We start from the raw sequence: 27843 nt of genomic DNA on the forward strand, positions 1-27843 counted from the left end.
TTCAATCCTTGTTGTATTAATTTAGTCAATATTAATTTAGGCTTACTACCAGTCCTCTATCAAAGTTCCAAAATCAAAAGTGCCTCTTTTTTTTTTCTTGGAGACGGAGTCTCACTCTGTTGCCCAGGCTAAAGTGCAGTGGCGTGATCTCGGCTCACTGCAACCTCAGTGAATTGCCTGGTTCAAGCAATTCTCCTGTCTCAGCCTCCTGAGTAGTTGGGATTACAGGTGCGTGCCATCATACCCGGCTAATTTTTTATTTTTAGTAGAAATGGTGTTTCACCCTGTTCGCCAGGGTGGTCTCGAACTCCTGTCCTCAGGTAATCCTCCTGCCTGGGCCTCCCAACCACACCTGGCTTAAAGTGCCTCTTAGTTATAGATGGGTTAGCAGGTCGAACTTTGGACAAATCTAAACCGGAAAATGATCTAATATTAAAGTAAATTGTATGTTTCAATGGAATATTACTTTTATATGTATCACTAAGCCTATGTTTGCAGATAAGAAAAAGCACAGGTTTATTTTTTAAAAAAACAGAATGTTTATGGAAGCGAAATCTGCTACAAAGCAACTACCCTGAAACTCACTGTTACTATTTTTACCCACTTATTATCATAAAAAAACTAGTTCTCAGATTCTGCATACAGATAGCTTTATGTAAAATATATAAACATTTGTCCAAATTGGTACACAGATTGCATAAATATGGCAATTAAGATTGCATTTACAGATGTGCATGTACAATGCTGTGCAAATTATCACAATATTACAATTTCAGAAATTATTCAAATTGGTATCCAAGTAAAGCAACCAGTGAAAAAATACCCATGCAGAATTTAAATATCTCAGAACAAAATTTAAAATGTCTTCATTAAAAGTTCACACATTTAAAATAGTTTTATTCATTTTATTTGTATATGTCAAAATACATTTTTATTTCCAAAATAGTGGGTTTTGCAACTAGTTTCATGCAGAAACAAGGTCTGCTCAATACTACCAATAAAATCAATATAGCACAGTAGCTGTTCAGTTTTAGATACAAAGAATAAATAACCTAAATACAAAACACTAAAATATTAGAAACATGTATTTAATCATTCTTCACAGGCATCCAAACTTCACAAATATAAACCATAGCATGCCTAACTGTTGTGCAACCAGAACATGTTGCGGTCACTCAAACTGATCAGTTATCTGTATATTTTACCTCCACATAAGACCATGGTTAATTCTCAATATTCAGACCCACCATTCATACAGTTCAAATATAACCAAAAATAAAACTCCCACAACTATCCTTGTACCTTTAAAATCAAGAATCCTGAGCTTGGTAGTAAGAGCATAACCTTATATCTTCATAAAACCAATCAAGAGAGAGAGGACTTAAAATCCTGCTTACCAAAACACCTTCCCCAACCCCAAAGTAATCTAAAATAGGCAGTAGAACACAATGACCTTTTAAAATGAAGGGGTACAAATTCACATTTAATATAGTATACAATACAATCAATAATACAATCAGCTACTATAAGCTTTACAATGTACAATTTATTCAAATGGCTGAACTGTTCAGTGGTTAAGGAGACAGTTATGTGCCAGAAAGATGTAGTATTTTTTGCATGGTTTAATGAAAATATAAAAGCTATTTGTCCAAATAAAAGCCATCTTCACTATGTACTTGGTTTTGCGCTTTTTTTTTCCTTAAAAAAAAGGCCACTGAAATGTATAAAATGGTCTGAACATGATGGTGGTATCAAAGTCGATGCCTCTTCACATGGCAATAACAGTGCATTTAACATTAACTCACGGGTTAATTCTGCAAATGATTTCATAGCATTACTTTGGCTAGCACAACAGTTTTAGACAGCACTCAGATAAATATAGGTATGTGAAATGTAAAGCAATTATCTTACGCAACTTTAATTATGGTTGAGTACTATCAAATGAAAACTGAAAATAAAAGCACTTTACAGTAGGAAACTTTTGTAAAGATAGGGCTCCACATAATATGTAACTTTTAAAGTCTTTATATCACATTGTCAGCAAATTTTGTTTTTTAACACTATCATGGAGTAGCCTACTCTGCATTAGCAGACATTTGAAATAAGAAATAGTCAAGCATGCCATGTGGTGGTCTAAAAATCAAAACAATACACTTATTTGTATATACAGCATCACTCAGTACCTGCTAAAATGAATGTGAAGATTACAGAATCTAACATCTTATACTACAATAAAAACAAAAAAGTGACCAATGAAGCAGAAAATGGGAATTAAAAGATCTAATCTCAAATGACTTTAAAGCATTCATGTAAGAAATAAATGCATATTGCACAAACAGTGAAAGCATGTTCCACCAAGCAATTCAGTTCCAGGTGGGAGACAACATAGCATTAGCCTAATACATGACAATAATCACAGAAGAGCAAGTGTTCTTATCTGTAAATGAAAAAGCTGTGAAAACATAGAAGACTCTGCCACATGAAGAGTTTAGAAGGAAAAAATACAAACCTAAACTTAGATGAAAAGCCAAAAAAATTTAAATATCGAAAAACTGGAAACTGTGGCACATCAAAAAATGTTGAGTAACTGTCTTCTGTGAAAGCTGAAGGTTTTTGTTGACACAAAAGTATTTATGTACAACTAAGGCTTACTGGTTAAATATCTGAGGCATATCTGGCCTTGAACACTTTCCTTATATGCTGGAGCTGTAAACAAGTTTTCTCAGTCATTAAAAAAAATTCTTCTCAGCAGCTGCATTAACATGAAACAATGGTCTTGATTTAAAAAAAAAAAAAAAAAAAAAAAAAAAAAAAACCAACAACAACAAAAACACCCCAGAAAATTAAACAAAATGAAATAAAAATTCTAGATTAAGAGGGCATTTGGCAGGATATCCGAAAATGACAGTCTCCAAGGATTCTTCCTAGGCTTCCAGTGACTGCCAATTATGGTCCACTGGGTTACTAATATGTGCAATTCCATTACTTGCTGCTTTTTTTTTTCCTTTTTTTATTTGGAAAGTTTGCTTATAACTCTGATCAAGGCCCCATTTTCATCCTTTAGCCTCTGGTTGTCTGCTTTTAGGTCTGGTAACATCTGTAAAGAGAAAAATTGAATATTTACCTTCAATAAATAGATAAAACATTATTCTTAATGTTACATTTTCACCACAAAACACATGATCAAGCTTTGTCAGTTATATATATTTCTAGCATCTAAAATATGTATCAGAAGAAGAAAAAAAAAAACCACACCTGGATTTGTAAAGCTAATTAGTTTCATAAATGCTGGAATGAAAGGTTTATTCTCTCCAAATTTTCCATTGAAATTTACTAAATCACTTGATTTTATGACTCAGAAGCACACCACATTCGAGCAGCCAAGACAATGAAGCCCGTTTTTGTTAGGATAGGCTCTTAAAAGAGGTTCCTGTCAGCACCCAAACCAAAGACTTTTGCTTTATGTCAGACCTAAAATCATAATACTTAACATTGTTCCACAAGAAAGTCAGACTACCTAGGAAGATATTGAAGAAGTTAGACTTGTTCTAAATTATTAAAATTCCTTAAAGGATTCACCTATCGTACCTCAGTTTAAGATGCCTAATACAATGTCCGATCCCGAACAGATGCTTATTAAATGTTAACAAGCAATTACTATTATTAGAATAGTATATCATGTGGAAGCTAAAGTAGTAAGTCTGTATCTATGATCCAACCATTACAAAGATAACCAATTTTGAAGCAAATAGCCTCATATCTTCAAACAATGCATCTCAATTTTCTGTTTTACAGACAAACTGATGAAGGGGATGAAAATATTACAAGGTAACTGAATAGTCTACTAAGGACGATTAAAATTGTATGTTCTTTGCCAGTTTCACTAAGAAATAAAATAGCTCATATTTTTGGTCTTTAAATCATACTTTCCAAAACAGTTCTCTTTCCTCAGTTTTCAAAATGTATTAGATTATCTAACTAGATAAAAGTACAACTTCTATTTGCAAAACTACCTTAAGCAAAATCTTTAGGAAGATTTAATTTTATGTGGAACTAATACATTCTTATCTGTGTTCAGAATCTTTAGATATAAAATATAGCAATCATTGAGTTTATTCATTTGAATATTTATAATAGAAAACTGAATGACTATAAACTAATGTGGTTCTGACTTCAAATGACATTATTTTGAAAAACAGATAATGCATGCTTAATCTTCAGCTTCAAAATATATTAATTATATGTAAAATGTTATATACTGTTTATGTTTTCTCTCTAGTAAAGAACTGCAAATAACATATTTTAAGTCCTAAAATATCTGTACAGCTAAAAAATGTGCAAAAGCTTTACAAAAGTACAAATAAGTCTTTAACTTAAATTCCAAATCATCCCTAATTTTAGTGTAGTTCATCAACTGCAATATATAATTAGTGACAATTTGTAACATTCTAAGAAGCCATGCATAATTAGTTATATGATATGCTCCAGACACAATGGCATTAATTTGTAAACGTGAGCTCTTACAAAACACGCCTACTAATATAAAAACACCTGCCTGGCTCTACCAAGAAGAAATGATGAAACTAAAAATTATAGGTTCACAGACTGCAGTTGCCTATAGAACCCTGAGCGCTTGGCTACCACTCTTGTCAAGGCCCTATTCTCAGTCAGCAGTCGCTCATTTAACTCTCTCAGAGACTGAATTTGCTTTATTTGGTGCAGGTTCTGTAGGAATCAGAACATAAAGAAATAGGAATAAAAAATAAGAAAATGGAAAGAGTGTAATAAGAATATCACAGGTAATAATTTTTAAAAAATAATACGTCTTAAAAGAATAAGAGATTCAGAAAGGTAAACAATGATTTCCTAAAATTCTATTTCAAACTAAATAATACATAAGCAAACAAAATACAAAAGATTTGTCTCCAATCTTCAAAGCCATTGAATAATAATGGTCTAATAATAAACCAAACAATTTAATACTGAAACATCTAAATCTTGAACTACTAATTCTGTGGGTATAATATACTATGCATTGGTTCACTAATTCACAATGTGATAAAGATATTTTATGAAAGACAATGTGATAAGAGGTAATCAATTAACTATGCTACTTCTCTTGTGAAGACATTCAAAACATAATTATTTCTACAGATAATATGGAGTTTGATAAAATACAGCTCTGACTGTTCACTCCCCTAATGTCCTTTACTTTCAAAGGAGAACATTTTATGGTATCCCCCTCCACTACTTACTCACCAAGAAACATAAAAGTATACAGAAACATGAATAAATAATACATCCTATATCCTATTTTTTAACTTTTTCTATACATGAACAGCAAAAGTGCGACACAAATTGATTATCAAAATAATTTGGGTTTATTTTTTATTTTATTTTTGCTCCTTTTTTCACAGGTGTTAAGATTTAGGTTTTAGACTCTCTTCTCGCTCACTAGAACCTGCTGGATTCAGGAAGAAAGAGAAGCACCAGATATAGACAGTTCACAAACTGGGTAATCAGGTTTGAGAACAATTAATGTAAACCATATTTTTAATAGTATTTTAAACATTAATACATAAACAGCACTATCTCTCATAAATAACATAGTTTACTTACTTTGAGCTCTTCTTCCATTTCAGATATTCTTCTTTCTAGAGCTCTTCGTTCCTAGATCAATTTAAGGTACCAATGTCAGTTATATAATTATTATATTCTTAAGTCTTCTTCTATATTGTGAAATAGTGATACTTCAGAATTAAAGGTCCAATCAGGAGCAGTGTAGAAAAGATGTGATGCCAGTGATATGTAAAGAGCTTTCCAAAATTTGAGAAAAATATGAAGATCTTTTTCCTTAGTGCAAGCTCTTAATTTAAAGCTTTGACTTTCTGGGAGGATGCTATATAACATGTTCAAACTACTTTTTTAGTTCATGTAAAACTTAGAGTGAATCAATACTCAAGACTGAAGACCGTACAGAAAAGAAAAACAAAACTCACACAAAGATGCAATCATATTACAGTGATAGAAGCAGAAAAGCAAGAAGCAAACATGCCTAAAATATGTGTATTTTGCAATTTCAGAGGAATGTAAGAAAAGCTCATTTCCACCACCCACAATGTGTACTAGCTATTATTTATCCAACTGACTTTATAGCTTTATATTTAGGTTGACATTATGTGTAGCATTAATGCGGTGAATCTAATAGAGAAGCAACTGCAGCATTTATTTTAAACTTCTTTCAAAGAGTGACAGGCAAAGCCAACACACAACACGTTACTGCAGTGTACTGTTTTATTCTCCCTTAAATGATAAGCATTCTGGGGTGTTATGCAAAAAGCAAGCAGCAGTAATTGATGAGCTGTAAAACTGGTTAGGTCATACCGCCCAGAAGATACTGACTCTTGCCGGTCACCTTTCAGATACAAACCATTTAAATTTAGTTTAATCACACTGAAACTATTTCCAAGACATTCTTTCCCAGATTAATAACAAATGCTGATATTTAGTCAAGCAGTACATTTACTGTAAATGTTAATGTTTTTAGGGTATGGGATTTTAAAAGTAGATAGAATCCTACTCATTGTCTTTTAAGTACCATGTTATTCTAACATCGGCATGCCTAAACATTATATAGATGAAAACATGACTTTCAATACATAGATCTTTCTTCTAATAAATAATACAGTCATGACAAATTCATAGAAATCATCACACTTCTCAAAATACTAGCACATAAAGTGTCATATTTGATCTTTGCCACTTTGCAAAATACCAGAAATAGAATATTTCTTCTGAGAGGTAATCTCCCTATGAGCCTCAATTTTATTAGGTGTCTTCAAGATTTTAACTTAGTGGTAAAGTAAGACAAGAAAACTATACCCAACTGTCTGATTCTATTAGCTCAATGAAATTGACAACTGTAAATGGTACGAAATTTCTTATATTTGACAAATGTATTAACATTAAAAAATATAATTGGCCAGGCACAATGGCTCAAGCCTGTAATCCCAGCACTTTGGGAGGCCTAGGTGGAAGGATGGCATAAAGCCAAGAGTTCAAGACTAGCCTGGGCAAAAAAGTGAGACCTTGTCTCCAAAAAGAAATTTAAAAAATAGCTGGGTGTGGAGGCAGGCACCTGTAGTGCCAGCTATTCTGGAGGCTGATGTGGGAGGATTGCTTGAACCCAGGAATTGGAGGATGCAGTGAGCCGTGACTGTGCCACTGTACTCCAGCCTGGGTGACAGAGCTGAACCCAGGAATTGGAGGATGCAGTGAGCCGTGACTGTGCCACTGTACTCCAGCCTGGGTGACAGAGCTGAAACCAGGAATTGGAGGATGCAGTGAGTCGTGATTGTGCCACTGTACTCTAGCCTGGGTGACAGAGCAACATCCTATCTCTTTAAAAAACAAACAAACAAAACCACAAGGAAAAAAAAATATGGTTGAGAGAAAATGCATGTAAAGTGTTTAATTTTGTGCCTGCTTGACATAGAGAATGCTGAATAAATGTTAGCAGTTACTATTAATATCATGATTATAGAGAGTGGATTAGCTACTTTGTAATTTATCTGCATTTGACAAGCAGAAAAAGGAGGTCAGGTGAGCCTGTCAGAATATGAATGTGTCTGCATCATGTGTATGTTAGAAAAAAAAAAAAAGTATCAAAATATCAGCTATCTCTGCATGACATTATGGATAATTTAATATTTTCTTCTTTTGCTAAAATTTCTGCAATAAACATATATTACTTTCATAAGAAAAATTAAATATTTGAAATTGTGATTGTATTTGAAAAATAAATATTACTTTAAGTACAGTTTGTTATCTATGCCTTTCATCTCAACCGTTAGTATAACAAAGAACTGATTTTATTATTTCTGCTTATCCTGGAGATAAAATTCAGTAACAGTTAAATATTCTAACAGGAAATAATAATCAATATTAAATTTATTAAAACAATATTTTAGCAATTATTAGTTATGTCCATTTTGAAAACATGGCTCAGAACACTAATTTTTAAAAATTGCAGAAATCATAATAAAATGGTAGCTACTGCAAGGTACAACTAGCAAATGACACAGACATTAAAAGACTATTTTTATATTCTTTATTTTTTTTTAACCATTTCTCTTTTTGGGTGAAAAAGGCAAATTGGTTATTTTTAAAACAGAATGGAAGAAAAACGTTTTTATATCAATAGCTCCTGAGAATTTACTCTTTGATCATAGCTACCAGCCTGCCATTTCTTCTGAGGTCGAAACCCTACCAAGTCTAGCTACTGCTCAGCTACACTACAAACAATCTTTGGGCACTTTAACTTTTGGATCATTTATACATTCTCAACTGATCAGGCTACACTTGTAAAGTTATTCCTATGACTACTCCTAGACCTTTGAGCAACAGTAAGTGAAGAGAAATACAAGTGAATGTATTACAGTCAATAAAAAATTGCAGAAAGACATCAAGTGGCATAAGGATTTTCTTGTAATCAATTTTTTTGTTTAAAATATCCTAAGTTAAATATTTCAACTCGAAATTTAAAAAGTTATTAAATTTACCTTAAAAAGAATTTGAAAAGGCCGGGCGCGGTGGCTCAAGCCTGTAATCCCAGCACTTTGGGAGGCCGAGACGGGCGGATCACGAGGTCAGGAGATCGAGACCATCCTGGCTAACATGGTGAAACCCCGTCTCTACTAAAAATACAAAAAACTAGCCGGGCGACCTGGCGGGCGCCTGTAGTCCCAGCTACTCGGGAGGCTGAGGCAGGAGAATGGCGTGAACCCGGGAGGCGGAGCTTGCAGTGAGCTGAGATCTGGCCACTGCACTCCAGCCTGGGCGACAGAGCAAGACTCCGTCTCAAAAAAAAAAAAAAAAAAAAAAAAAAAAAAAAAAAAGAATTTGAAAATTTGATGTTCCAGATTTAAAAACTTTATTTCAAGAATAGAAGTATTTTAGGTTTATAAAGAATTAAAATAAATGTATTTATGATTAAAACGTTTTAGGCACATACCATAAGAGATAAACGGCATTTCAAGAATATCAAATTCACTATCAAAATGTGTATACTGCATTTCAGAATCAAGGCAAGATAATTTTTTTTAATTCATTGAAAGAATTATGTGGTAAATTAAATTTTATTTAACAAGGCCATTTCATACCTAGAGAGACCCTATAGAATTCTATAAAGAAGCTAAGTTGCTGTAAAATACATTAACTCAATAAATATTAATTTAAAGTAATTAAAACTGTCATCCATAATAACAAAACAAAAACAAAAAACCTACCATTGTTTACCTAAAACAAGAAAAAAAATAATTATTTAATAAGTGGGACACTTACCCTTTTCTCCATTTCCAACAGTGACCTATCAGCAAATCTTTCTTGTCTCTGCAACGGAGTAAGAAATTATGAAAGAGGTAAGTGCAAAAAAGATTGAGGGGCGACCACAGTAATTCTCTTTTAATGGGTATTAAATCACAATATTCAAGTGGAGTAAAACACAGGTTCATGAGTAAAGCAAAGAGAAAATAGGATTTGTATTAAAATAATAAAGAGTGAAATGAATGTTTAGAAATAGAATGGTAACGAGACCTCTCATTTTATGTTCTCTATCACTTTTCCCCAGGAACTTTCATAGTTTAGTTGGACGTGAGGGTGAGTGAGTGAGTGAGTACTGTGGAAGAAAAACAAAAACAAAAAAACTGCAGCTTTCCTTCTGAAGCCAGAATTATTTCTTTTCCTACACCATCAGGAGTGGCTAATCACAATGGTCAGATTCCAGGACTTTGACTGAAATATATTCATTACCAGGTTGAGTGACTCTGTATCCATGCAGCCAGACCAGTAAACTGGCCTTTTTAATCTTCCCCCACAGCTATCTTGGTCTTGGCTCACACTCTAGAGGTTTCTTTTCCAATCATCCATGCTCCACAATTGGTTCATATCCACTTTCACTCACAAGAAATTCTAGCTGTACAGCTTTCTTCTGCTGGTGAGCTCAGGCCTTTCATTTTTTCCACTTCCTGTACTATGTGACCAGCTCAAAGTTGATAAAATCCTGAGATTTAAGCTTGGCTTTAAGGGATGGAAAAGCACCTTGGGTTTTAGCCACATGTTGTATCCTGTACTAGAGATTAGAGAGCTCTGGACATTGACCACAGGCCCAGTTTAACAACAACAACAACAACAACAACAACAACAACAACAACAACAAGTGGCATCTTAGATCTTATTTACATTGATTTCTGTACAAACATCTCCCTTGGAATTCCTGGTCAATTTGCTGAAAATGAATTCCTCAAAAGACAACTTGCTGAATAACCTATTTTACTAATTTACCAAAAATGATTTTTGACCACTACAAGAATGCTTTATGAGTGCTAACCACAAAATATGCTTTAAAAACATATTGATTAAACACAATTTCACTGTTCAATGTGGTAATTTAAAAAATATTTCTTTACATAATTTTCTTTTATGCCAACCCTTTCAGTACTCATGTTTTAGTATCTCTAGGACTTGTAACCAAGTCACTTTTTGATTCCTCTTTCACAATTTTTATGGTTGTGGTGTATAACATTTAAAGAACTAATCATGGCCAGGTTTTCTTACTTTTTCTCTTATTTTAAATGGCTTCAAGCTTTTGTGCTTATTCTTTCTGGAAACATGAAAGTCAATATTCCAATTGCTTCTTGTAAGAAATTCAGAATTTCAAATATGAGGCCGGGTGTAGTGGCTCACACCTGTAATTCTAACACTTTGTGAGGCTGAGGTGAGCGGATCACTTGAGCCCAGGAGTTCAAGACCAGCCAGGGCAACACGGTGAAACCCTGTTTCCACAAAAAAAAAAAAAAAAAATTGAAAAATTAAACAGATGTGGTGGCATTGCCTGTAGTCCCAAATACCTGGGAGGATAAGGTGGGATGATTGCTTGAGCCAGGGATATTGAGGCTGCAGTAAGCCCTGATTGTGCCACTGTACTCTAGCTTGAGTGACAAAGTGAGATGCTGTATCCATTAAAAAAAAAATAATAATTAAATATGAAGGAGACTGTTCAGTTAATTCTCATTTATTTTTGGTTCTGAATTTAAACATTTAATTGCTAGAAATATAAAACAAAGGCTGATACGCCACTTGAAGATTTAAAAATGAATCACAGAAACTCTTTACAAGACCGAAAAATTTTTAAATAACATTCAAAAGCACCTGAAAAAAATCAAATAGCCAAAATAATAACATCACACGTAAATTAACAAAACATGGAAAAACAGCATTTCATTGGAGATTTTTTCATATGGAAACATTTTAGCAATTATATGTGGTTTGCCAATTTCATTGATTAGAAAACATCAACATCAGTTTAGATAGTATTTTTACTTAGTTAACTTTCTTGTTAAACATTCCAGTTAAAACTGTTAAAATCACAATGAGTAAATCTGGTGAACTGGTCATTCGGCAAAGTGGTATTCAGCAGACTGGTTCTGGTAGGCTGGCATATTTTTTCCCTTCCTTGGGGATGATATGGGAAGGAGAGTACCTGAGCTAGGGCAAAAGTCAAGGATTCCAGAGTCTCTTGGCTAAATACTATCAAATAGACCTAAACTTCAAGATTAATTTCGTGCAACTATCAAAACTGCCACTGCTATTTGTAGCAAATATCTGATGCAAATATTTGTGTATTTGTGAAAAGTTATGAAGTCAATCAATGCCAAAAAAAAAAAGTGGAAAAGTTCACAGTAGATTCAGGATACATGCCTGAAAGTTGAACCCCAAAAGTTTACTTTAATGTTTATCAGTTTTACTTTTATGAATTATACTGCTCATTATTAACTCAGTATACTGGACGTGATACTCAGAGTACCTGCCGAGGCAGAAATTGTCATACTTTTTAATCCTGCTTCTCTTGCCAGGTAACAGAAATTGGTACCCGATCCACAGGCAACTTTCTATCCAGTGGCCTATGAAATGGTCACTAACAAAACAGGCTGCTCCATACTGGGTAGTAAGTGGCTAATTCTATCAATTCCCCTCTTGCAGGGTTTGACTGAGAGACATACAGAAGAATTACATGACAATGAAGTAGGCAGCAAAGCAGAACACAGAGAAGGCATTAAGTAGTGGAGACACAGATGAGCTGAGTCACCATGACAGAACACTATAGTAGGAAGCAGTGCATTTATTTAATAAATTTAATAAATTTATTTATTTATTTATTTGAGATGGAATCTCACTCTGTCACCCAGGCTGGAGTGCAGTGGCAGGATCTTGGCTCACTGCAACCTCCACCTCCCGGACTCAAGCAATTCTCCTGCTGCAGCTCCCGAGTAGCTGGGACTACAGGCGCCCACCACCACACTCAGCTATTTTTTTTGTACTTTTAGTAGAGCTGAGGTTTCACTATGCTGGCCTGACTGGTCTCGAACTCCTGACCTCAGGCGATCCACCTGCCTTGGACTCCCAAAGTGCTGGAATTACAGGCATGAGTCACCGCGCCCGGCCGCAGTGGACATCTTTACTTAGAACTAACATTGTAATGAAATCCCTAGAGCTGAAGCTATGCTCAGAGAGCTCATTATATTTTTATGTATACAGGCTCACTAAGATACTAATGCAACCTGAAGGATGATGACAAGTTCACTGATTAAAAAACACCGACATCAGTTTAGATATTTTTACTTAGTTAACTTTTCTGCTAAACATTACAGCTTACCATGAAGCCTAAATATAAGTCAGTAGTTTTAAAGTGTATGACATTGTAAGTTTTTATGACATCTCACTATGAAACGTATTCTGTTCTACTTTTCTGTTTATCTTTACAAAAACCTCCATTAACATGAAGGAATATGAGGAGTCTTCACAACCTTGTGAGGTTAGCCTGACCCCTGGAAGTTTAGCACAGTATCTACTGTCCTCAGACAATTGCTTTACAACAAAACAATGGTTAAAAAAAGGATCTGGTAACAAGTTTAAGTTCAACAAATAGAATGAACTTTGTTGGTTTTTGTTTTGGTGTTGTTTTATTATAATTAATTTTTAAAAGTTAAGAAAAAGATGAGTGTAAAGACTGATCAAAAAAAGTATGTAGTCCCATTCACAAATCTGGACATGCTGTTTTTAGATCCATGCTTTCAGAGGGATTCTAAGAGTTGTGCTGCAGAAGTACGTTTATGTTAGAAAGTCCCAGGTTAAAATTGAACACGTTTGTTTTCTTAAAAATTACAGGATGCCTTAGAGCCTTTAGCATATAAATAGACCCTGTAAAGTCTCTAACATGTAAAATATGTAGTATTTCCCTAGTTTCTTTGATCACAAAGTTTTGTTTTCTGAAAGGAGGGAAATGAGGAGAAGATGTACCTATTCCTATCTCCCAGAACTAATGTTCCATGGAAATGGAAAAGTGGCTTGGGAAACAATTGCTAGATCATATGTACAAGGTTGTGAGTTTTGCTTGGCTATCCCAATTTTATTGTCCAAATTTATCTTCTCTAGGCCGCTGCATAGAAGGAACTTACAAAAGGAGTTATGATTAAAATTACCTTCTTCCAGCACTATAATATAAAATAACCTTTACTTGAATAAACAGAAAATATTTGTAATAAATAAAAATTTTTATATGGCTATAAGATGATTCTGTATAGATGCTTTTAATGTTTTAATGCCTTGCTACATTTGGTATTCTGGAAATAAACATTTAAAATCTTGACATACCACAACATTGGAATTAAAAGGCTTTTTATACGTTGACTTTTGACTATAAGACTGTTTTTAAAATTTACTTCAGAAAAAGTAAATAATCCATAAAACAGCATTATCTTCTGTTATCAATTATCAAACTTCTATTTAGAGTATTAGAAAAAATTTTAATACCATTTTTAGATGGAATAAATCACAACCATTACCTTGAGAGTAACAAAAAGAAAAGGATACAAACCTGGGTGGCCTTTTCCAACTGTAATTTAAGATCTGTTAGTTCCATATTTGTATCATGTAGCTGTGCCTTCAGCTTTTCATTTTCAGCTAGAATTTGTTCATAAAGCTATAAAATTTAGGGTAAAAGAAAAAATTACTTTTCTGCTCTCCTATTACTTTAAAATTTCTCATTGATTACTTTCCAATATTAAAACAGCTTAATGTAGTATATGAACTATAAAAGATACATTTAAAAAATCCTTCATGGTTGCAAAGCACAGACTGTTGGTTATGTAAGTGTGTTTGTCCCATATAAAATCTTAAAATTAGTTCCAGCATTCAAAAATCAAGACTTGACAGAAAAATCGGATTTTTCAGGTTATCTTAAAAAAGATTCAGTCATCTGATAAAGAGGGACCACATACCTGCACAGCAACTACAGCTAGGGCTAAGGAGTCACTGTGATCTTTATTTGGAGTCCATGAGATTTTCTGCCCATCACTCTCTCTTGAATTCCCAGAAATGAGATGGAGTACTAGCTGTTATTTATCATTATACTTCTATATTGCTTATAGTAAAATTAAAAGGCAAATGACGTATTTCCTGAAATATTTCAAATCCGGGATAAGATCCAAGACCTTTCCCTTTTCTAATGTTTTGTGTTTCTTAACACTGCTTCTTCCTTACCCCTGCTTTACTACTTCCACCATAATTCTGGCTATGATCATCTCTTATCTAAACTATTCTAATTCCCTGATCACCCTCTAATCTGTTTTGTATATAGGAGCTAAAATTAACTTTTCAAAATGAAAATCTCGTCATTTTCATAGGACAACCATTCCATTTCCACCCACAAACTAAAAACTCTTGAATGGCTTCCCCATGTTCTTAGCATACAAAAAATCTTACAGTGGCCTATAAGGCACTGCATGATCTGGTTTCAGCCTACACAACTGCTGCCTCAAATAAATATTTCTTCCACTCTACTAGCCATAATTAAAATTTAATTATTCCAATGCATCATGTATTCTCCCCCCATCAGGTCTATGTGCGTGTAGTTCCACTCCATTTGGAATAATTTTCTCTCCCATTTTTGCCAGTTAACTATTAGTAATCCTTCCGTGTTTGGCCGAAACCACACTTCCTTTGGAAATCAATCCACTTTCTTTTTTTTTTTTTTTGAGACAGAGTTTCCCTCTTGTTGCCCAGGCTGGAGTGCAATGGCATGATCTCAGCTCACTGCAACCTCTGCCTCCTGGGTTCAAGTGATTCTCCTGCCTCAGCCTCCTGAGTAGTTGGGATTATAGGCATGCGCCACCACACCCGGGATAATTTTGTATTTTTAGTAGAGATGGGGTTTCTCCATGTTGGTCTGGCTGGTCTTGAACTCCCGACTTCAAGTGATCTGCCTGCCTCGCCTCCCAAAGTGCTGGGATTACAGGCATGAGCCACTGTGCCCACCCAAGGAAATCAATCTACTTTCTTTTGTTATATACTTTTATAAAATTGCTTTTCTACTTCAGGTTAACTGTCTCCATTATTTATTCTACATTCATTAGTATGACTATATAATAAGGTCTCTCTCCCCCACTACATGGAAGATGCCCACGAGAGCAAGATAACATCTTCATCTCCATTTGCCCATGAGTAGAATCTCTCTACTTAGCACAGTTCAATTCTTTATTGAATAAATGATGAATCTTATTCATAATGTAAAATGATTCTCTCCCTCACCCGTTCCCCTAACTTGGCTTTTAAAAAAGTATGTAATTCAGACAGCTGCCAGATAACTGGTGACATGTACAAATGCCATAAGCTTTCTCCTTCAATATATTCTCTTAGGAAAAGCCATCTTCTGTTTGGCTGCTTCCTAGTAACAAACAAAGAAACAAAGTGTGCATACATTTGTGCGCACCTGTTTACTGAATGCTCCTTTCCAGCTCAATCATAGCAATGACTTGAGATACTTAAATGTAAAATCATCTTGGATGATTTTCTCTTCCATTTAATAAACAAACAGCTATTTACATTCTACTTACCATCACTTGCCGAAAACTGAAAATGAAAATAAGTTATTTCAAAATACTCATTTCATTATGTTTTTAAAATAACATTTGAATATGAGTATCTCAACATAAAAGATAACTTATTTTTATTAAATATAACTAAATAACCCAAGTACCTTTTTAAAGTCAGTTGAGTCATCCTTTTCTAGCCTGCCGCTATAAGGTTTTCTTTCTTCCAAGTAACTGTATGATCCAGAGCGACCCAGCAAGGAATCATATCGATCACCAGCTGATGTAGAACTGGTTTCATATCTTCAAAAGATTTAAATAAAAAACCTTGTTATAGGCTTTTACAACTTATTAACTTACATCCTAGTACATATGTTATATAGATAACATACATATAACTTGACAGTTCAAAAGTGTAGGTCACAGTCTCCCTCTGTTATCTGATTAATTTTTGTGATACATAATAAGTGGGAAGTTATTTTATTTTTTGAGATAGGGTCTCACTCTGCTGCCCAGGCTGGAGTACAGTGGCATGATCTCCGCTCACTGCACTCGACTTCTCGGGCTCAAGTGATTCTTCTACCTCAGCCCCTTGGGTTGCTGGGACTACAGGCACATGATACCATGCCTAATTCTGTACTTTTGGTAGAGATGGGGTTTCAACATGTTGCCCAGGGTGGTCTTGAACTTCTGGGCTCAAGCAATTCACATGCCTCAGCCTCCCAAAGTGTTGGGAGACTACAGGAATGAGCCACTGCACCCAGCTATTTTTTATTACTACTAATTTCCGTTAATTGAGGAAGAGAGTCAACATTTCCATGTTTAAAAGCCAAAACTGGTTTCATATGATTAATATTTTAAATTGTACATTTCCTCCCACATTTTAATATTTCCAAAACCAGAAAATGGCTTACAATTGATGATGCATTCTCGTTTAATTGGCAGCACCTTTCCTTTTTTTAGTAGTAGGTAACACAATGGTGTTCTAAAAATGAATAATGTCTTAGATTTGATGAAATAAAGTATATCCTAAGTGACAGGTAATGGCTTTGTCCTAAACAGGAAAAACAAATCTTACTGGTAAAGGAGAATTTTCTTATTATCTGGTTCTGAAATTCAGATTACCTTTTCTGACAGATGCCATTGGCTCTGCATTTCAATTCAATAGAATCATCAGCAGACAGAAATTTATTATTGGTCTTACAGGGCTGTGGTTAACAGTGATAAGAGAAATGGAATGGAGACCAAAATCAAGGATATAGTGGAGGTTCTCTGAAAAAATGGATAATTTTGAATTAGGTGCCACTTTTTTTTTTTTGTTTTGTTTTTAAAGACACAGGGTCTCACTGTGTCCAGTGAGGAGTACAGGCTGGAGTGCAGTGGCACAATCATAGCTCACTATAACCTTGAACTCCTGGGGGCTCAAGTGATACTTCTGACTCAGCCTCCCCAGTAGTTAGGAATAGAGGAGCAGGTAGTCATGCCTAGATAATTAAGAAAAAAAATTTTTTTTTTTTTGGTAGAGATGGAGTCTTGATGTTGTCCACTCTGGTCGTCAACTCCTGGACTCAAGCGATGCTCCTGCCTCAGCCTCCCCAAGTGCTAGGATTACAGGCTTGAGCTAGATGACACTTTTTAAAGTGTCTTCATTGGTTCTCTTTTGTCTAAAGCAGGGCTACATAAGAGAAGATTCTGAATACTTAATCAAATATATTTCTGGCCAAGTGTGGGTTTTATCAGTCCCTGATGTTAATAATGAGATAGTTGAACTAACTTAAGAAACTTTGGAATACCTCTGTTGTAGAGATTTGGGAAAAAATCTCACTTGCTTTGACTAGTGATCTAGAAGTAAAGCCTTTAACAAAGAAAGCTAGTAGCAATGATAAGGCCATCAAAATTTCTGTAATTTTTTTTATTATCAAATAATTCTATAAACTTACAAAATCCATACATTCCTAGCAAAACATTTTTAACAAAGATAAAAATAAGACAAAATGTCAATTAAAAAATAAATAAAACATACCTAGAAATGGAATCCGTCTAGAAAGAAAGAGAAAAACATAGGCATACTAAATTTTTATGTTTTCATTAAACTATTAACCTCTGATTAAGTAAATTTAATGTAGTACCAATAGTATTTTCAAACTATTAAACTAACATCTGTTTTCTACATCTGCTTTAATTTACTGAGGTTGTTTTAGAAAGAGGTTCTAGAATACAGAATCACTGTATATTTTCACAGGCATATCATCATGCAATTACATGTGGCAATTTATGGGTATCTCCTGTGACTTCCTACAATAATCACTTACAATATTTTTTAATTAAAATAAAAAAGAGACTAAGAAAGATATCTATTACATATACCCACTGAGCAGGAGGAAGTAATATATTTACATTAAGAAATGTCGAGTTTACTATGATATCTCAAAGCAGTCATTTTACTCATTTTTGTGTCTGAGGCAATGAGAAGCAAACAAATGAACACCTAAGGTACTTATACATAACAGTATATACATATTTTGTTTAAAATTTACTTTCTGGAAATCTAGCTATATACCTTTAAGGTTAGCAGTTAGGTGATAGGAAATTTAATTTTCTCAAGCAAGTGGTATGCTACACTCAAGTTCCAGAAAGTCTTATTTAAATGGTGAAATGATTAATAGGGTAAACCACTCTTATTGGGGGCCAAAGTAGTCTTTTTCAGTAGTGAAATTTAGCCTTTTCTTTTTCTATTGAAATACTCACTGATTCTATAATTTAACTATACAGAATGGTTTGTTAAACTTCTTAATTTAAATATTAGTGATTTCCCATTATATTTACCTTTGGAGATACTGTCAAATTACCAGGTTACTTTTGGGATTGTTAAGCCTATTTTGGACTAAAAATGTTTTACTAAAGTCTATGTAAATTTCCTCTGCAAAACCAATTTTAACTTTGCTCCTTCCATTGTTTTTTAAGGTAATGTTTTGTTTTATTGATTTACTCTTTGGTTTTACAACAACTAACAATTTTAAAGAATAAATTTCAATTTTCAACATATTCAAATTCAGTAAAATGGCCATTCATGAACTAAAATGTCTACATATCAATCAAAAATAATACATCTCACCTTATAGTTTGCACTTACACTCACTGATTTAAATTTTAAAAATAGAAAGTCTAGTCACAGCAATCACTCAAATTCCGTTTGTCTTTAAAAATCATGGTGTTATCACTGATTATTATTACTGTTTTTGACATGAGGTGTCGCTCTGTTTCCTAGGCTGGAGTGCAGTGATATGATCACAGCTTACTACAGCCTCGATTTCCTGGCCCAAGTGATCCTTCTGCCTCAGCCTCCCAGTTAGCTGGGATTACACGCATGCAACACCATATCCGACTAATTTCTTAAATTTACTGTTGAGATAGGGTCTCCCTGCGTTGCCCAGGTTGGTCTTCAACTCCTGGGCTCAAGCAACCCTCCCACCTCAACCTCCCAGAGTGTTGGGATTATAGGCCTGAGCCACCATGCCCGGCCTATCATTTAAAAACTTTTAAGAATTGTGGTAAAAACCACATAATGTAAAATTTACTATGTAAACTGTTTTTTAGAGTATATAGTTCAGTATTTTTAATTATATTCATATTGTTGTGCAAAAGATCTCTAGAATTTTTTCATCTTGCAAAAAATAAAACTCTATATCCATTGAACAATTTCCTTTGTCCTCCTCTTCCTAGCTCTTGCAACAATGGTTCTACTTTCTGTTTCTATGATACCCAAATAAAATAAGTGGAATCACATAGTTTTTGTCTTTCTGTAACTTGCTTTATTTCATTTAGCATAATGCCCTTGTTCCCCAAATTTTAAGATTAATTTTCCAAAGTAAAAATATGTTTTTAAAGATAAAGATTAAAACATATAGAAGGATATTCAGAAATATCTGACTATGGTATTGTAAGTTCATATAATGGTATACAAAGTTCCTGTGTAATTTCTCATCCCTCCATTCTCTAGATAACCACTGTTATCTAACCACCCTTTTCTGGACACATAACATCTATGTGAATATAGAAAATATTGATCTACACACATACATTGCATCTTATTTATTTATCTACATCCATTCTTCTTTTTTCTCATGGTGTAGTAGTTACTAGGTTTAGGTGAGATGACATGTAGCCCATGTTGGTAGCAAAATCGCTGCAACAGTTCAGTGATAGGCCCTGTCTATCCTAAGCCAACTATAATCTCATCCCTATGAGGTAAATCAGCCTGAGGATGAAGCTGACACAAAGGACTGCAGAATATAACTGGAGTACATTTTCTTTGTTTAATCCAGTTTGACTTAGGTTTCATATTGTTATTTATATTTGTTATATTTATTTATATGTTATTCAATTACTTATAACTAAAAGAACTCCAACCTATTTAATAGAACAATCTATTTTATTCTATTTACAATAGATTGTTCTAACAAATAGAACAATCTATTTGTTCTATTTGTTCTATTAAATAGGTTGGAGTTCTTTTAGTTATAAGTAATGAATTAATCTATTTAAAGTAAACAAAAAACACTTAAATTGAAAATAAAAAATTTTTCTTTTTAGAAACAATGTTCCTCTTCACCTTAACATATCTCACATATAATGTTAACAGTAAAACTAAATACAATATACATCAATATGCTTCAAAATTACAACTTTAAAAGCCAGATAATCTCCCTTCCACTCCAGCTTGGTGGGGGTTGGAGTCTGCGTGATAAGGCAATGAGAGGTGTCAGACGGGGAAGGTTTATTAATTTCCTCCCCTCTTGTTTACCTGTCCATTGTTTTTCATGGAAAGATGAGAATTTACAGGGTACCACTGGGAAAGGAAGATGACGGATAAGTTGATAGAATATAATAAAGAAGGGACATAGGTAAATTGGGGAGTTCTGATAACTGATAAGCAAATAGTTTAGGTAACAGTTAAAGCTTTAGGTCTGCAAATAATGTAACCTCAGAACCAATTCACTCCTCAATGTCTGGCCACCTAAAGATAAAATAAAATTTTGGGGTGGAACTAGGCAAACCTGGCCCTAAAATAATGTTCAGTTACCTAGCAAAGGCAACCCACTTTTGTTCACTTCATGTTACTGTAGATCCTTCCTGATTAAAAAGAAATGTGTTTGCTCTATTAAGGAACTTCAACTCAAAATGAATAAAATAATATTAATATGACCAGAATGCTATTTCAGGCTAAACAATGCCAGGTTTAGAACTAACTCGTGTTGTTCAGCTCTATCCTCATATGAACAGAAATATTTTAAATATTTTTTAGCTTTCTGCACAGCCAAACAATCAGCAAGCGGGTAGGGGAACTTTCAACCCTTGCTGGCCATGCAGCCTTGCCATTCAAACTTGCTTTAAGTCCTTCATCAGTACTGAGAGGAAAAAAATGTCTTTTAGATTCTAAACATAAAAATCTGTTGCAGACTCTAAATTTCTAAATATATGTAAAAGAAAGTTAAAAGATGCCTATCTTCTCCAGAACATAATTTTGAAATAAAATCTGAGCCTACTACTTTCAGATTTCCACTACTTCTGAGTAGCTTTTAGATATTTTCCTTTGGCCAAGGGTACTATTTCTTTTTTTGCTTTTTCTTTTAACTCCGAAGGTTAAATGACATACAATAAATTACATGCACTTAGAGTGTACAATTTGGTGAGTTTTGGCAGTTCTCTATATCCATAAAAACACTGCTAGGATCAAGACCCAGAACATTTTCATCACCTCCAAAACATTATTTTGTGACCCTTCCCAGTCCTTTTAATCCTGATCCCCAGGCAAACACTGATATTGGATACCCGGCATGTAGGTAGAGTATGCAATAACTGTTTTGCATGAATAAATATAATAAAACACAATTTAAAAGGATTATTACAAAATATGAATACTTCTCAATACAAAAAGTAATGGTATTTACCTGAGTTTCTTTCTTATTGGATCCCTCTTCTGCATCTGATTGTTGTTCTTGTTCATTTTCATCACTCTAAAAATAGATTGCCAATTTATTTTAGGAAATTTTACTAATAATTTCAAAAATTATTTTTTAAAATAATTTTTGGGAGTCCTCTCTCAGAATATACATTGAGACATTTGTAGATAAAATGAAACGTCTAGGATTTTCTTCTAAATAATATGAGAGTTGGGGGATAGGGTGGGAATTTAGCTGAAAAAATGAATACTTGGGGTATTCTGTATAATACAGTGTGAGGATAATAGTATCCTCACACTATTGTTACTTCTATAAAGTATATGTTTAACTTTTCTATATTAAAAATCAAAAGAAAAATAGAAAACTATTTTTTGATTTCCCCATCTGCTCTTCCTTTGTCATTTATGTATGATTTTCCTTCTCTTTTTAAACTTTTAAAAATAGACATATGCACTCTTGATTCATCAAGTCGAATATATATTTTGTCCACAGCATGGACAATGCGAAGATATTAAAACTCTTGAACTCCATTTAATACTTTCCTATATCTTTGTGCTATTGTTTTCATATGTCTTAGCTCTTTATATATTTTAAGCTGCATTATGACAATGTTATTTGTGGTACATTTAATTAATTAATTAATTAGTAATTAAGTAAAATGAAAATGGACTAAAACACTGCAATTAAAAAAAGTTCAGAAAAAAGTTGACCTAAATATGTTGTTTATTAAAAAAAAACAAATAAATTGAAAATAACGGAAAATATATATTATACAAAGATAATCAAAGAAAGCTTTTCAAAAAAGCAGAATTTAAGGTAAGATACAATATTAAGAGATAAAGAGGAACATACAGTGAGAGATCGGTCAGTTTAACAGGAACACAGCTGATTCCATGTTTTCAGTGAAAGAATAGTTAGAAATTTTCTTTAAAAAATATTTTTATAACAATAGAAGTAAATGTACTGCTACATACAATAGCACAGATATATCTTATAAACATAACACTGAGTTATAAAATTTATAGTTCTAGTCAAGTGCTCTTCAAAAACAGGCATAGTTAACTATGGTGTTAGAAATCAGGATATTAGTTAACTTTGAAAATGAGGATAATAGGGATTGAGAGGGAGAACATGGGGGCAATCTACACTGCTGCTTTTATTCATCATTCTGAGTGGTGATTACATAGATATGTTCCCATTGTGCTAATCCATTAAGCTATACATGTATGAGTTATATTTCTGAACATGCCATACTTCAATAAAAGGTTTATTTTTTAGAAAATGGACACAAAATCAATGAATAGCAATGTCAGGCCTACATTCAAGGATCAGGAAAAAAACACTAATTTTTACAAGACTGTTGTAATTTGATAAGCAAAGCACTGTTTCTATTTAGCATGCCTTGAGATGGAAGTAATCTGTAATGTAGATCTTATAATGGTATTTATGAAAATGAAATTTAAATAGACCCCTTAGATATTCTTATAAGATGTTTTTACAAGTAAAGGAGCAGTTTAGCTATTATAAAATAATCAATACATGCACTCTGAGCTTCAGACATTATTATTTCTATTCCATAATTAGGTCAGAACTACTCCTTTTAAGTAGTACCAACAATCTAAGTAGTTAACTATCCTTAAAAATAACTTTTCTTATTTAACAACTCAACTCAGAAAACACAGTGATGATTTAAGGAATATATAATCTAAAGCATATAAGAAATTATTAGTATGTACTTCTGGACACATTAAGAATACCCACTGCTGGGTGCGGTGGCTCATGCCTGTAATCCCAGCACTTTGGGAGGCCGAGGTGGGCAGATCATGAGGTCAGGAGATCGAGACCATCCTGGCTAACACAGTGAAACCCCACCTCTACTAAAAAATACAAAAAATTAGCCGGACATGGTGGGGTGCATCTGTAGTCCCAACTACTTGGGAGGCTGAGGCAGGAGAATGGCGTGAATCCGGGAGGCAGAGCTTGCAGTGAGCCAAGATCACGCAACTGCATGCCAGCCGGGGTGACAGAGCAAGACTCTGTTTCAAAAAAAAAAAAAAAAAAAAAAGAATACTATCAAATAATGTATTTTAATAGATTCTCACATCTTGTGTCCAAAATGAAACTCCTGTAGATCTTCTTTTCTCTCTTGGTCGCCGTCGTTCTCTAATTGATTTAGATTGTGATTTATCTTCTCCTTCTTTTTCCTCTTCTCTTTTTTCTCCCTCTGTTAAGGATTGCAATAAACCACAATATAGCAATATATCTTGACAATATTTTGCAAGGTAATTGTAAAAACAATGGGTAAATTGGGCCAGGGGACTATCCAGGGGAATGGAAGATAGGCAGCTGCTACTGCTTAGCTCCAGCCAGTTGTTGAGAATTCAGACCCAGTGTTGCCAGATCTGCCAACTTTTCAAGAAATGACAAAAATCTGAAGTTTGAAGTGAGTATCTCTAATATTAAATGTTGGTTCAACATTTTTACAAACACGATGTAGGCCTCACATATAGTAGCTTAAAGAACTGAAATATCTCAATGATCAATATAAGAAAATATATAGTTGGAAATTGGGAATAAACTTTATTTTCTGGTGTTTATTCTACATTATTACTGATATTATCATGACTAATACTGTAAGATTTAGGCTTTAAAATATAAAATGCCTATAATTAAAAGTAATTTTATTTAGTACTTATCTCTGATTTAAAGTAGGAATTACTCAGAATTTAAACAGAAAGTTTATATAAAATAATAGGAAATGGTAATAATGAGTAACAATATGCCAATATATAGTTTGAGATAAATGTATTTTTCAAGAAATAAGCATAAAAAATGTGTTTTAGTGAGATCATTACATGTATTTAGTAATTTCAGTTTACAACAATTTCACAAAAACCATTTAAATGATATGATCTACACAGTAGGCAAGAAATAGCTTGAAGCATCAGAAAAGTACTACAGTAATAAATTGCTTCTAGAAATAGTCACCCACCAGTTCTATATTAACTTTTCTTTGCAGGTGGACATGAAGATTTTTGTGAAATATTAGGTTATAAAAATATTAATATCAACTGCAGGCCATATTATTTTCTATTTCTGTTTTCTACTTTTCTCATTCTCAACCTTCATATTCTTTCTGTTTAGGTTCAATGAATCACAAGTTAAGATGCTGTTCCTTTTCTGTTGAATTACTATTTAGGAAACCCTAATCCAAGGGATTATATGAAGAAAGCAAAGTGTTTTCAAAATTTGCTATTCTTACCTCTTTCATTTTCTTTTGTTATTCCTCTGGGGTAAACAGAAGTTATGCCTACAAGACTATTTGGCCTGTTTAGTTGACTTGAAGGAGAGAGTGAACTGCTCATAGTAGAAAGTGAAGAGGATGGAGTGGCTGAACTTGAAGCTGATACTGGCCTATAACGCTGGTAAGTCTGTGAAACATTAAGATCAAAACCATTTGAAACACTAAACACAATTAAAAACATAAAATACTTAAAACTTCATTTCAAAGAAAAAGTAGTGTTCTAATCATGCCAAAGTAATTCAAATTTCCAGCTAAAATCCTTTACAGTATTTTGTATATGGTTTGTTGTGTATGTAATCTCTTGTATGTTGAGGATCATAAGGACAATTCATACCATTTGACTTAAAAGTGTTTTTGATATACTGTTACCTCATCATACGTTCTGGAGTATTTTTGTTTATATTCGTCTTCTCTAGATGTTTCTGACTCCTTCTTTTCTTCTTGTTTCTCTTTATCTTGTTTTTCTTTTTCCTCTTTTTCTTTTTCTTCATTTTCTTGTTCTCTGGTTCGGGTAGGACGATTTCTTCCTATTGTTTTCTCAGCTTCTTGAAGATCAGTTAATGTCACTCCCTGCACACACAAAAAGATCAATATAATTATGAGATGCATTAAAGCTTGTTCAAAGGAATATTTTAGAAATAGATACATCACATACAAATGCAATAAATGTCAAATATGCATGTTTAGAATTGGTTTGCAAATGGAAACAGCAAGTTACATTTATTCTATGAAGAATCACCATTAGCAAGCACAATGATAGCTACTGGATACTCTATGCATATAAATGTTTCCCACAAGTTCAAAGTAGGGAAGAATAGCCAATATATATACTGTTTGTATATTATATTATAAATATTTATGTTTATATATGTCTGTGTATATATGTGTGTATATATCTATATATACATGCATGACAATTGCTAAGGCTTAAAAGAGATTTCGATAAATTTTTCAAGATTTGACCTTGAAGAACAGGTTAGATTTCAAGAAGTGAAAAGTATAGGCAGAAAAAGTATATTAAGGCCCTAGCAAATAGTTCAGCTTGAAAGCTAAGTAATGATAAGGATAGACAGCTGAATCTGGACTGTGGACCTTCCTAACTGTGGAAAAGTAGAAAGACACAAAAGTATGCATCATATATAGCATAATTAGAATGGCAAAACAGAGGTAAGGAGATCACCAGCCTGAATGACATTTTTTTCATACTTGCACATTAGCTGTTAAATATACCTAATATAAGAGCCTATTCTCTGCCCACAACTTCCAAATATTCATAGAACTTTTAAATAGTTATTAGACATCATATATGATTATTCTAACCAAATACCCTGTGCCACACACTGTATTAGGAATAAGGATAAAATACTCAAAAAGACACAAAGGCATACGCTAATTAGATGAAATATAATAGTAACAGAGTAACCATACAGAAGGCTATGAGTAACCTTTACCTTTTGAGGATTTACTCACACTATATACTGACATCAATATTTTCACAACAAAGTGAAAAAGAGAAAGGTAACTTGTTTTACGTGTGTGTGTATATATGTTTTATATGCTACTTATGTAAGTTTTATGTATTAATTACATTAACTATACCTGTGTTGATCTTCTAGATTGTCTTGCTTGTCTAGATCTTGCTTTTCTTTGGGATTCAGACTCTTCATCCCTAACAGGAGTGAGGTATGATCTACAGTAATAGATTAAAAAAACCGTTAGTTGTAAATGTAGTAACTGTGAATGTAAATATCTATCAATGTATATGAATAAAACATACAGGTTTAGTATTTTAATAAGTTTTAAGGAAAAGTCTCCAGAAAATGGTCTTTGAAATTCAATAATGCGATTCGATAATTTCTTTTTAGATTGGAACTAGTTATATTTTAATAATTATATCTTAACATCACATTTTAACTTCCTAACTACATTTTTAAAAACAATGTAATTTAATTTTAAGATGAAACCACATTTTTAAAAAGGATTTAGAGAACTGAAGATTATCTTCTGCCTCCTTCTACCCCCTCCACCACCTCTGAGACAGCTAGACCAATCTCTCCTCTTCCTCCTCAATGTGAGGACGAAGAGAATTCTGACCTTTGTGATGACCCACTTCCACTTAATTAGTAAATATATTTTTCTTCCTTATGAGTATCTTAACATTCTTTTCTCTAGCTTACTTTATAGTAAGAATAGAGTATATATGTAACATACAATATATGTGCTAATCAACCGCTTATGTTATTGGTAAGGCTTGCAGTCAATGGTAGCCTATTAATTTAGATCTAGGGGATTCAAAAGTTATATGCAAATTTTTGACTGCACAGGGAGTCAGCACTCCTAACTCTTGCAATGTTCAAGGGTCAACTGCATCTCTATCTTCTATGCTGTTTAAATTTATGAAGTTTATTCCATGTATTCCCCTCCTAAAACCCCAGGCAACAATCTAGTGAGTTTTCTTTATTCAAATGCTGCCTTTTTTTTTTTTTTTTTTTTTTTTTTTTTGAGACGGAGTCTCACTCTGTGGCCCAGGCTGGAGTGCTGGGGCATGATATCGGCTCACTGCAAGCTCCGCCTTTCGGGTTCACGCCATTCTCCTGCCGCAGCCTCCTGAGTAGCTGGGACTACAGGCGCCCGCCACCACGCCCAGCTA

The 27843-nt window shown here is 33.5% G+C and overlaps 1 protein-coding gene across 5 annotated transcripts in view; it reads right to left on the bottom strand.

The window, feature by feature from the left end:
* Positions 1-633: 633 nt before the first annotated feature.
* Positions 634-27843, bottom strand: part of PPP1R12A (protein phosphatase 1 regulatory subunit 12A) — a 168219-nt gene continuing 141009 nt past the window's right edge. For 4 of the 5 annotated variants that reach the window (XM_030939999.1, XM_030939996.1, XM_030939998.1 and 1 more), the window contains 11 exons: positions 26793-26883; positions 25563-25763; positions 25152-25320; positions 23992-24113; positions 21878-21943; positions 17950-17966; positions 16094-16229; positions 13934-14038; positions 9343-9390; positions 5620-5670; positions 634-3097 (listed from right to left, as the gene is read on the bottom strand). In XM_030939999.1, the coding sequence (XP_030795859.1) occupies positions 3011-3097; positions 5620-5670; positions 9343-9390; positions 13934-14038; positions 16094-16229; positions 17950-17966; positions 21878-21943; positions 23992-24113; positions 25152-25320; positions 25563-25763; positions 26793-26883 (1093 nt within the window). In that variant the 3' untranslated portion in view covers positions 634-3010. The remainder of the gene's footprint in view (positions 3098-5619; positions 5671-9342; positions 9391-13933; positions 14039-16093; positions 16230-17949; positions 17967-21877; positions 21944-23991; positions 24114-25151; positions 25321-25562; positions 25764-26792; positions 26884-27843) is intronic. The other variant, XM_030939997.1, reaches the window with a different exon arrangement.

This window comes from Rhinopithecus roxellana, chromosome 10 (genome assembly GCF_007565055.1).
Source record: "Rhinopithecus roxellana isolate Shanxi Qingling chromosome 10, ASM756505v1, whole genome shotgun sequence".
In the NCBI taxonomy this organism is placed as follows: domain Eukaryota; kingdom Metazoa; phylum Chordata; class Mammalia; order Primates; family Cercopithecidae; genus Rhinopithecus; species Rhinopithecus roxellana.